This window comes from Heterodontus francisci, chromosome 10 (assembly GCF_036365525.1).
Source record: "Heterodontus francisci isolate sHetFra1 chromosome 10, sHetFra1.hap1, whole genome shotgun sequence".
NCBI lineage: Eukaryota > Metazoa > Chordata > Chondrichthyes > Heterodontiformes > Heterodontidae > Heterodontus > Heterodontus francisci.
Genome location: NC_090380.1, coordinates 12,287,734 through 12,300,211, shown reverse-complemented (window position 1 = coordinate 12,300,211; position 12,478 = coordinate 12,287,734). Strand labels below are relative to the sequence as shown.

Here is a 12,478-nt window from a genome sequence, read left to right as displayed (position 1 = left end):
ATTGAGTTTTTTGACAAGGTGACCAAACAGGTGGATGAGGGTAAAGCCGTGGATGTGGTGTATATGGATTTCAGTAAGGCGTTTGATAAAGTTCCCCACGGTAGGCTATTGCAGAAAATACAGAAGTATGGGATTGAAGGTGAATTAGAGCTTTGGATCAGAAATTGGCTAGCTGAAAGAAGACAGAGGGTGGTGGTTGATGGTAAATGTTCATCCTGGAGTATAGTTTCTAGTGGTGTACCGCAAGGATCTGTTTTGGGGCCACTGCTGTTTGTCATTTTTATAAATGACCTGGATGAGGGTGTAGAAGGGTGGGTTAGTAAATTTGCGGATGACACGAAGGTCGGTGGAGTTGTGGATAGTGCCGAAGGATGTTGTAGGTTACAGAGGGACATAGATAGGCTGCAGAGCTGGGCTGAGAGATGGCAAATGGAGTTTAATGCGGAAAAGTGTGAGGTGATTCACTTCGGAAGGAGTAACAGGATTGCAGAATACTGGGCTAATGGGAAGATTCTTGGTAGTGTAGCTGAGCAGAGAGATCTTGTGTCCAGGTACATAAATCCCTGAAAGTTGCCACCCAGGTTAATAGAGCTGTTAAGAAGGCATATGGTGTGTTAGCTTTTATTAGTAGGGGGATCGAGTTTAGGAGCCACGAGGTCATGCTGCAGCTGTACAGAACTCTGGTGCGGCCGCACCTGGAGTATTGCGTGCAGTTCTGGTCACCGTATTATAGGAAGGATGTGGAAGCTTTGGAAAAGGTGCAGAGGAGATTTACTAGGATGTTGCCTGGTATGGAGGGAAGGTCTTACGAGGAAAGGCTGAGGGACTTGAGGTTGTTTTCGTTAGAGAGAAGGAGGAGAAGAGGTGACTTAATAGAGGCATATAAGATAATCAGAGGGTTGGACAGGGTGGATAGTGAGAGCCTTTTTCCTCGGATGGTGTTGGCAAACACGAGGGGACATAGCTTTAAGTTGAGGGGTGATAGATATAGGACAGATGTCAGAGGTAGTTTCTTTACTCAGAGAGTAGTAGGGGCGTGGAACGCCCTGCCTGCAACAGTAGTAGACTCGCCAACTTTAAGGGCATTTAAGTGGTCATTGGATAGACATATGGATGAAAATGGAATAGTGTAGGTCAGATGGTTTCACAGGTCGGCGCAACATCGAGGGCTGAAGGGCCTGTACTGCGCTGTAATGTTCTATGTTCTATGTTCTATCTGTCATTTAATCTCTCTCCCCTCCGGCCTATCCTTCCTTCTCGTTCTTCTTCCTACCCGCCCCCCGCCCCACCCCACTACCTTATACTTTCTCAAAGACTGAGACATATCTAACCTTTGCCAGTTCTGATGAAGGGTCACAAACCTAAAACGTTAACTCTGTTTCTCTCTACACAGATGTTGCCTGACCTGCTGAGTATTTCTGGCACTTTCTAATCGCATTTCAGAGTTCCAGCATCCGCAGTATTTTGCTGTCCCTTTTGATAGTTGCTATGGGCGGCACAGTGGCGCAGTGGTTAGCACCGCAGCCTCACAGCTCCAGCAACCCGGGTTCAGTTCTGGGTACTGCCTGTGTGGAGTTTGCAAGTTCTCCCTGTGTCTGCGTGGGTTTTCTCCGGGTACTCCAGTTTCCTCCCACATCCAAAGACTTGCAGGTGATAGGTAAATTGGCTGTTGTAAATTGCCCCTAGTGTAGGGAGGTGATAGGGAATATGGGATTACTGTAGGGTTAGAATAAATGGGTGGTTGTTGGTCGGCACAGACTCGGTGGGCCGAAGGGTCTGTTTCAGTGCTGTATCTCTAAATAAATAAAATTAAAATAAAAATATTGATTCAGCTTCCAGCACCTGGCAGTCAATTCCAACCATAATAACTCAGTGAGTAAAACATATTCTTCTCACCTTCCCTCCGTTTCTTTTGCTAATTACCCTAAATCTACGTCCTCTGGTTACTGAGCCTCCTGCCAGTGGAATCAGTCTATTCCTATTTATTCTATCAAACCCCTCATAATGTAACTAAATCTCCTCTTAATCTTCTCTATTAGCTGGAGAACAATCCCAGCCTCTCCAGTCTGTCCACATAAATCAAGTCCCTCATCCCTGGTACTATTCTAGCAGATCTCTTCACCATCTCCGAAACTTTGACATCCTTCCAAAAGAGGGGTGTCCAGAATTGGACACAGTATACCAGCTGAGGCCTAGCAAGTGATTTATAAAGACTTAGCTTAACTTCTTCCTAGTCTATGCCTTTATTGATCAAACTATGGATCTTGTATACCTTTTTAACAGCCATATTACCTCATCCTGCCTTCTTCAAACTTTTGTGCATGTAAGCCCTCAAGTTTCTCTGTTCCTACACCCCATTTAGAATGGGACCATTTAGGGGCTGCCATACGTGCTCCTGACAAGTGCTGATTGGAGGTAGGTGATCCAGACACCTGCCAGTTACCTGACCCTGTGAGAAGCAGCCGGAAGCAAGCACAGATGTGTGTAGGCAGGAAGTTTTAAAAAGGAATTTCCCAGCTGCAGGAAATTGTGGTCAGAAGCTGGGGATTCTTCGAAGTCAGGAAGCCATCACTGTTTGCTGCTGATTGAATGTTCAGTACCATTCGCCACTCCTCAGATACTGAAGTAATCCGTGTCCATATGCCACAAGGCTTGGACAAAATTTAGGTTGGGCTGATAAGTGGCAAGTTACATTCATGTCACAAGTGCCAGGTTATGACCATCTTCAACAAGAATCTAACCATCTCCCTATGACATTCAATGGCATTACCATCACTGAATTCCTCACGATCAACATCCTGGGGGTTACCATTGACTAGAAATGGAACTGCAACATCCATATACTGTGCTACAACAGCAGGTTGGAGGCTGGGAAATCTGCGGCGGGTAATATACCTCCTGTTTCCCCAATGCCTGTCCACCATCTACAAGGCACAGTCAGGAGTGTGATGGAATACTCTCCACTTGCCTGGATGGGTGCGGCTCCAACAACGCACAAAGCTCAACATCATCTAGGACTAAGCAGCCCACTTGATTGGAACCCTATCCACTACCTTCAACATTCACTCCCTCCACCACTGACACACAGTGACAGCAGTGTGTACCATCTACAAGATGCACTGCAGCAACTCACCAAGGCTCCTTAGACAGCACCTTCCAAACCCGCAACTACCACCTAGAAGGACAAGGGCAGCAGATGCATGGGAACACCACCACCTGCAAGTTCCCCTCCAAGCCACACACCATCCTGATTTGGAACTATAACGCCGTTCCTCCACTGTCACTGGGTCAAAATCCTGGAACTCCCTTCCTAACAGCACTGTGGATGTACCTACACCAGATGGACTGCAGCGGTTCAAGAAGGCAGCTCACCACCACCTTCTCAAGGGCAATTAGGGATGGGCAATAAATGCTGGGCTAGCCAGCAACACCCACATCTTGTGAAAGAATAGAAGAAACTTTTCTCTGCATCACCTGATCCTGAAAGCTTCTCATCCATCTCAGTCGAAGTTGCCCAGACTGCTTTATTAATGCAAATCCTAGACACTCACTGGTACTATATCATTGTCTCTCACTCGAACATGAGACAAATAAGGTCAATGGGGATGGGTAGGTGGATCACTGGAAAGCTGAACAGAACTTGGAAATTCAGGGGCAGAGCATCTGATTTGTGCATTGAATATGCTATTCTAATTTATACTTCCAGGTTCAAATTCTGCATTGGTCATTACCCATACTCCAATGTGATTGCTTAAGGAGACACACAGTTGCTTGCTCTGTTTACACAGGTCCCAGCTGCCTTATAGAGAGCACTCTGCAGATTAGATCTCAAACCTTAACTTCCAGTGCAAAAGGTCATAGAAATTAGACCGGCAAGGGTCATCCTAACGGTTCGTTCACCACTTACAGTAACGTCTGGACCATTATAAATTAAAGTGTAGATTACTATTTTGTGATATGAATGAACAAGAATAATGCAACTTTATCTTATTGTTTACCTGTATCATTGAGTCTGTATGTGGGTTTGTCTGTTTCGATAAAAATGAAGTATGGTTTTGGCCGTAGTTGGAGGTGAACCATTCTCCTCTTTGTAAACAGTTTGGGGATTTCTGCTGTCAGTGTAATGTATGATCTCCTTTGGGATAATCCACATTGCTTCACCTTTTCTGGGAGGATCTATGACAGTAATATCACACACGTTACACAGGATAACATCCCAATACAGCATCAAATGACTTTCTGAGAGAGTAGTGAGCCTCTGGAGTATATTAGCAGCTGGTGACATGGCTGCTGCCTCTCAGTATGACCTTTAAGAGTGAGGTGGACACTTTTTTGACTGGGCACATCATACAGTAGGCAAGTGTCTTTATAGGTAACACTTGGGTCATGTGATCTCCTGGACTGGTTTCCATTACCTGAGGGGTCAGGGAAGAATTTTCCAGAGAAGTTTTACCCTCACTGGTTTGGGATTTGTCTTTGGTGTTTTGACTCTCCCAGGAGATGATATGGCTGGATGGGAAGGAGGAAGCTGGGATCGGGGGGGCAGGATGTTCAGAAAGAAGCATCTAGTGATCATGCTCTGGCTGGCATGGTACGGGGCAGACTTGATGGGACGGCTGGTCTTTACTTGCCCATCAATTTCATACCATCTTATGCTCAATTGGAAAATATAGGGCCTGAAATTCCAGAGGGACTCTTCTGCTCTCCCTCTGTAACATCAACTAAACCATTGAAACCTTAGAGTCTTAGAGAGATACAGCACTGAAACAGGCCCTTCGGCCCACCGGGTCTGTGCTGACCATCAACCACCCATTTATACTAATCCTACATTAATCCCATATTCCCTACCACATCCCCACCATTCACCTACCACCTACCTACACTAGGGACAATTTACAATGGCCAATTTACCTATCAACCTGCAAGTCTTTGGCTGTGGGAGAAAACTGGAGCACCCGGCAGAAACCCACGCTGTCACAGGGAGAATTTGCAAACTCCACACAAGCAGCAACCAGAACCGAACCCGGGTCCTGGAGCTGTGAGGCTGTGGTGCTAACCACTGTGGCACTGTGCATGATCTTTTACAACAGCTCTCCAGGACTTCAACCCGTCTCTCTGGAGACCAGGAGGATCCCGGTACAATTTTAGCACCATGTAGATCAACTGCATCAAACCTGCTCTTATTGGGCAATACAAATGAACACAAGAAATTCCATTCAGGCTCCGGGTGCAAAATAGTTTGAATAGCCCAAGGGAAGGCGGAAAATTTGGTGACTCTAATGAAGAGCATAGGAAAAATGTGATGGCCATGGAGTGCCAAAGGGCTGTTCCAATCCCACTGGGGAGAAACACCGCAAAAGGATGTTTTTAGCCAATTACTCCTTTCCTCTGGGGTTGCTCTGATATTCCTGGAGAACAGACACAGAAATTATAGGTATTTATGGCTTTAGTCTGTGATCCAGAATGCACTGCCCAAATGCATGGTGTAAGTAACTTTCAAAAGAATATTGATAAATACTTGAAGGGAAAAGGTTTAGTGCTATGAGGAACGAGCATGAGAGCAGAACTAATTGGGCAACTCTGCCAAAGAGCCAGCACATATACAATTGGCCAAATGGTCTATTTCTGTGCTGAATCAATCCATGATTCCATGAGCTCACAGTGGACTGTTCGAGATCTAATTTAAAAATAGTTTCCTCTTGTTTTTGATAATCCTGTCAGAGGTGATAGTTTCTCCTTATCTACCCTCCGTGTACTGTATATGTACAGGTCACTGTCTCACCCTCTCTCTCTCCATCTCACTCACTCTCTTTCACTCTCCATCTCTCTCCTGACTTCTCTCTCTGATTTCTTCCTGATTGAAAAGTACTCTGAAAGATTTCAGTCTCACTGCTTAAAAAACAACAAATCGCTTTTCTGTGGGATTCTTTATAACTTAAAGGTTCAATCTGGGACTCAGAATCTGTCAGGTAAATCTAGTTTCCCATCCTGATGAGTGTTAAAAATTGTATTGGGAAATGAATCAACAGCTGTTTGGATTCAGATGTTCTTGTATTGTGGGACTGTGAGTAATCTTTGCAGAGACAAGAGATGGGATTGTTGAATGGAGGTGCAGGTTTTGATTGATTGAGTAGGGTATCAAATTAGATTGTATCCCTTGCAGATACACAGGATTGAAACAGTTCACAGTAAATACCCTGAGAGAATGAAATAATTAACCAATGTCTGACTAACTTAAAAGTCTTCAGAAAGAACAAGCAAGGCAACAGTATACAAGACCTCAGCTTGACAACAGCAGAAGGAAGATGTGATGCCACATTCTGATTTGGAATTCTGTTTTAATTTGAAGATTTGAGCTAATGATCGAGAAAGCAGGAGTTCAAATCCCACACTGGGCTGTTGTGAATTTGAATTGCTTTTTCTGAAAATGTAAATTGAATCTGGAATATTAAAAAAAATCCCACCAGGATGGAATGATTCACTCCTGTCTGCTACTGTATAGCCCATGTGTGTCTCAGTTGGGCCCTCGACTACACATTGTGTGTTTTTAATGATTTAAGATGATGGGATAGAAAGCCACACATCTAAATATCAATGACAAAGATAAGCAGCATTGTAAGCAGTTTAGATGGAAATATAAAATTACAAATGGATATTAATAGATTAAGTAAATGGGCAAACAGTGGCAAATGGATTTGAACGAAGGCAAATGTGAAATTATCCACTTTGGACTTACATGATAGAACAGAGTACTTTCTAAATGGTGAAAGGCTAGATGGAACGCAGGTCCAAAGAGAGTGGGGATCCATGTTCATTGGAGCGTGTAATATAAGGGTTTGAAAGGGTTAATGTTTGGGACAGTGTGAGTAATACATCCCACGATAATGATGTAAGAGATCACATGTGAACGAGACTTGAGAAGAAGTATCATGACCATCAGAGGAATTAGACATGTTTAAGTGTATATTGTTCTCTATTGTTAAAACTTACTGAAGACACAGTAATCTCTCTTAGCTAGACTAACCAAGCATACAACAGAGAGCAGCGTAGATTTACTAGAATAATACCTGGAGTCCAAGGGTTAAAATACAAGGAGAGATTACACAAACTAGGGTTGGATATTTGGAATTTAGAAGGGCAGCGATAACTTGATTAATGTTTTCAAGACATTAAGTGGAACTGAGAGGGTAGCTGGAGAGAAACTATTTCAGCTGAATGGGGAGCCTTGGACTAGGAACAAAGAACAAAATAACAAAGAACAGTACATCACAGTAACAGGCCATTCAGCCCTCCAAGCCTGCACCGATCTTGATGCCCTGCCTAAACTAAAAGCTTCTGCACTTCCGGGGTCCATATCCCTCTATTCCCATCCTATTCATGTATTTGTCAAGATGCCTCTTAAACGTCTCTATGGTACCTGCTTCCACCACCTTCCCCGGCAACAAGTTCCAGGCACTCACCACCCTCTGTGTAAAGAACTTGCCTCGCACATCCCCTCTAAACTTTGCCCCTCTCACCTTAAACCTATGTCCCCTAGTAACTGACTCTTCCACCCTGGGAAAAAGCTTCTGACTATCCACTCTGTCCATGCCGCTCATAACTTTGTAAACCTCTATCATGTCGCCCCTCCACCTCCGTCGTTCCAGTGAAAACAATCCGAGTTTATCCAACCTCTCCTCATAGCTAATGCCCTCCAGACCAGGCAACACCTGGTAAACCTCTTCAGTACCCTCTCCAAAGCCTCCACCTCCTTCTGGTAGTGTGGCGACCAGAATTGCAGGCAATATTCTAAGTGTGGCCTAACTAAAGTCCTGTACAGCTGCAGCATGACTTTCCAATTTTTATACTCTATGCCCGACCAATGAAGGCAAGCATGCCGTATGCCTTCTTTACTACCTTATCCACCTGCGTTGCCACTTTCAGTGACCTGCAGACCTGTACGCCCAGATCTCTCTGCCTGTCAATACTCCTAAGGGTTCTGCCATTTACTGTATACTTCCCACCTGCATTAGGCCTTCCAAAATGCATTACCTCACATTTGTCCAGATTAAACTCCATCTGCCATTTCTCCACCCAAGTCTCCAACCGATCCATATCCTGCTGTATCCTCTGACAATCCTCCTCACTATCCGCAACTCCACCAACCTTTGTGTCGTCCGCAAACTTACTAATCAGACCAGCTACATTTTCCTCCAGATCATTTATATATACTACAAACAGCAAAGGTCCCAGCACTGATCCCTGCGGAACACCACTAGTCACATCCCTCCATTCAGAAAAGCACCCTTCCACTGCTACCCTCTGTCTTCTACGACCGAGCCAGTTCTGTATCCATCTTGCCAGCTCACCTCTGATCCCATGTGACTTCACCTTTTGTATCAGTCTGCCATGAGGGACCTTGTCAAAGGCTTTACTGAAGTCCACATAGATAACATCCACTGCCCTTCCTTCATCAATCATCTTTGTCACTTCCTCAAAAAACTCAATCAAATTAGTGAGACACGACCTCCCCTTCACAAAACCATGCTGCCTCTCGCTAATAAGTCCATTTGTTTCCAAGTGGGAGTAAATCCTGTCCCGAAGAATCCTCTCTAATAATTTCCCGACCACTGACGTAAGGCTCACCGGCCTATAATTTCCTGGATTATCCTTGCTACGCTTCTTAAACAAAGGAACAACATTGGCTATTCTCCAGTCCACTGGGACCTCACCTGTAGCCAATGACGATGCAAAGATTTCTGTCAAGGCCCCAGCAATTTCTTCCCTTGCCGTATACTCAGTATTCTGGGGTAGATCCCATCAGGCCCTGGGGACTTATCTACCTTAATGCTTTGCAAGACACCCAACACCTCCTCTTTTTTGATAATGAGATGACTGAGACTATCTACACTCCCTTCCCTAGGCTCATCATCCACCAAGTCCTTCTCCATGGTGAATACTGATGCAAAGTACTCATTTAGTACCTTGCCCATTTCCTCTGGCTCCACACATAGATTCCCTTCTCTGTCCTTGAGTGGGACAACCCTTTCCGTGGTTACCCTCTTGCTCTTTATATATGTATAAAAAGCCTTGGGATTTTCCTTAATCCTGTTTGCCAATGACTTCTCATAACCCCTTTTAGCCCTCCTGACTCCTTGCTTAAGTTCCTTCCTACTGTCTTTATATTCCTCAAGGGATTCGTCTGTTCCTAGCCTTCCAGCCCTTACGAAAGCTTCCTTTTTCTTTTTGACGTGGCTCACAATATCCCGCGTTATCCAAGGTTCCCGAAACTTGCCAAACTTATCCTTCTTCCTCACAGGAACATGCTGGTCCTGGATTCTAATCAACTGACGTTTGAAAGACTCCCACATGTCGGATGTTGATTTACTCTCAAACAGCCGCCCCCAATCTAAATTCTTCAGTTCCTGCCTAATATTGTTACAATTAGGCTTCCCCTAATTTAGCACCTTCACCCGTGGACTACTCTTATCCTTATCCACAAGTACCTTAAAACTTATGGAATTATGGTCACTGTTCCCGAAATGCTCCCCTACTGAAACTTCGACCACCTGACCGGGCTCATTCCCCAATACCAGGTCCAGTACAGCCCCATCCCTAGTTGGACTATCTACGTATTATTTCAAGAAGCCCTCCTGGATGCTCCTTACAAATTCTGCCCCATCCAAGCCCCTGGCACTAAGTGAGTCCCAGTCAATATAAGGGAAGTTAAAATCACCCACCACTGCAACCCTGTTACCTTTACATCTTTCCAAAATCTGTCTACATATCTGCTCCTCTACCTCCCGCTGGCTGTTGGGACGCCTGTAGTAAACCCCCAACATCGTGACTGCACCCTTCCTATTCCTGAGCTCCACCCATGTTGCCTCGCTGCATGACCCCTCCGAGGTGTCCTCCCGCAGTAGAGCTGTGATATTCTCCTTAACCAGCAATGCAACTCCCTCACCCCTTTTACATCCCCCTCTATCCCGCCTGAAGCTTCTAAATCCCGCAACATTTAGCTGCCAATCCTGTCCTTCTCTCAACCAAGTAATAGCAACATCATCATATTTCCAAGTACTAATCCAAGCTCTAAGTTCATCTGCCTTACCTGTTATACTTCTCGCATTGAAACAAATGCACTTCAGACCACCAGTTCCGCTGTGCTCCGCAACATCTCCCTGCCTGCTCTTCCTCTTAGTCTTACTGGCCTTATTTACTAGTTCCCCCTGATTTATTTCACTTGCTGTCCTACTGATCTGGTTCCCACCCCCCTGCCACACTAGTTTAAACCCTCCCGAGTGACGCTAGTAAACCTGGCAGCCAGGATATTTGTGTCCCTCCAGTTTAGATGCAACCTGTCCTTCTTGTACAGGTCCCATCTGTCCCTGAAGAGATCCCAATGGTCCAGATATCTGAAACCCTCCCTTCTACACCAGCTGTTCAGCCACGTGTTCAGCTGCACTATCTTCCTATTTCTAGCCTCACTGGCACGTGGCACAGGGAGTAATCCCGAGATTACGACCCTCGAGGTCCTGTCTTTTAACTTTCTACCTAACTCCCTAAACTCCCCCTGCAGGACCTCATCACTCTTCCTGCCTCTGTCGTTGGTACCGATGTGTATCACAACCTCTGGCTGTTCACCCTCCCCCTTCAGAAATCCCCCTGTCCGTTCAGAGACATCCTTGAACCTGGCACCAGGGAGGCAACATACCATTCTGGAGTCTCTTTCACGTCCACAGAAGCGCCTATCTGTGCCCCTGACTATAGAGTCCCCTATAACTATTGCTGTTCTGCGCTTTGTCCCTCCCTGCTGAACAACAGTGCCAGCCGTGGTGCCACTGCTCTGGCTGCTGCTGTTTTCCCCTGATGGACCATCCCCCACAACAGTTTCCAAAACGGTATACTTGTTAGAGAGGGGGATAGCCACAGGGGATTCCTGCACTGACTGCCTGCCCCTTCTAGCGGTCACCCATCTATCTGCCTGCACCTTGGGTGTAACCACTTCTCTAAAACTCCTGTCTATGACACTTTCTGACACCTGCATGCTCCTAAGTGCATCCAGTTGCCGCTCCAACCGATCCATGCGGTCTGTGAGGAGCTGCAACTGGGTACACTTCCTGCAGATGCAGTCGTCCGGAGGCACAGTGTGGTCTTCGTGCAGAGAGATCGACCATTGACATGCTGTTCTCCCTTCGTCAGATACAGGAGAAATGCCTTGAACAACAGATGCCCCTCTACATTGCTTTCATTGATCTCACCAAAGCCTTTGAACTCGTCAGCAGACGTGGTCTCTTCAGATTACTAGAAAAGATTGGATGTCCACCAAAGCTAATAAGTATCATCACCTCATTCCATGACAATATGAAAGGCACAATTCAACATGGTGGCTCCTCATCAGACCCCTTTCCTATCCTGAGTGGCATGAAACAGGGCTGTGGTCTCGCACCCACACTTTTTAGGATTTTTTTCTCCCTGCTGCTCTCACATGCGTTCAAGTCTTCAAAAGAAGGAATTTTCCTCCACACAAGATCAGGGGGCAGGTTGTTCAACCTTGCCCGTCTAAGAGCGAAATCCAAAGTACGGAAAGTCCTCATCAGGGAACTCCTCTTTGCTGACGATGCTGCTTTTACATCTCACACTGAAGAGTGTCTGCAGAGTCTCATCGACAGGTTTGCGGCTGCCGGCAACGAATTTGGCTGAACCATCAGCCTCACGAAAACGAACATCATGGGACAGGACGTCAGAAATGCTCCATCCATCAATATTGGCGACCACTCTCTGGAAGTGGTTCAAGAGTTCACCTACCTAGGCTCAACTATCACCAGTAACCTGTCTCTAGCTGCAGAAATCAACAAGCGCATGGGTAAGGCTTCCACTGCTATGTCCAGACTGGCCAAGAGAGTGTGGGAAAATGGCGCACTGACACGGAACACAAATGTCCGAGTGTATCAGGCCTGTGTCCTCAGTACCTTGCTCTATGGCAGCAAGGCCTGGACAACGTATGCCAGCCAAGAGCGACGTCTCAATTCATTCCATCTTCTCTGCCTCCGGAAAATACTTGGCATCAGGTGGCAGGACCGTATCTCCAACACAGAAGTCCTCGAGGCGGCCAACATCCCCAGCTTAGACACACTACTGAGTCAGCGGCGCTTGAGATGGCTTGGCCATGTGAGCCGCATGGAAGATGGCAGGATCCCCAAAGACACATTGTACAGCGAGCTCGCCACTGGTATCAGACCCACCGGCCGTCCATGTCTCCGCTTTAAAGACGTCTGCAAACGTGACATGAAGTCCTGTGACATTGATCACAAGTCGTGGGAGTCAGTTGCCAGCGTTCGCCAGAGCTGGCGGGCAGCCATAAAGGCGGGGCTAAAGTGTGGTGAGTCGAAAAGACTTAGCAGTTGGCAGGAAAAAAGACAGAAGCGCAAGGGGAGAGCCAACTGTGTAACAGCCCCGACAAACAAATTTTTCTGCAGCACCTGTGGAAGAGCCTGTCACT

At 46.1% G+C, this 12,478-nt stretch overlaps 1 protein-coding gene across 1 annotated transcript in view; it reads right to left on the bottom strand.

Moving 5' to 3' along the window:
- The window catches only part of LOC137374292 (complement C3-like), a 71,820-nt gene that overhangs the window by 50,127 nt on the left and 9,215 nt on the right, over window positions 1-12,478 (bottom strand). The window contains exon 3 of the mRNA XM_068040107.1: window positions 3,999-4,176. Within this exon, the coding sequence (XP_067896208.1) occupies window positions 3,999-4,176 (178 nt within the window). The remainder of the gene's footprint in view (window positions 1-3,998; window positions 4,177-12,478) is intronic.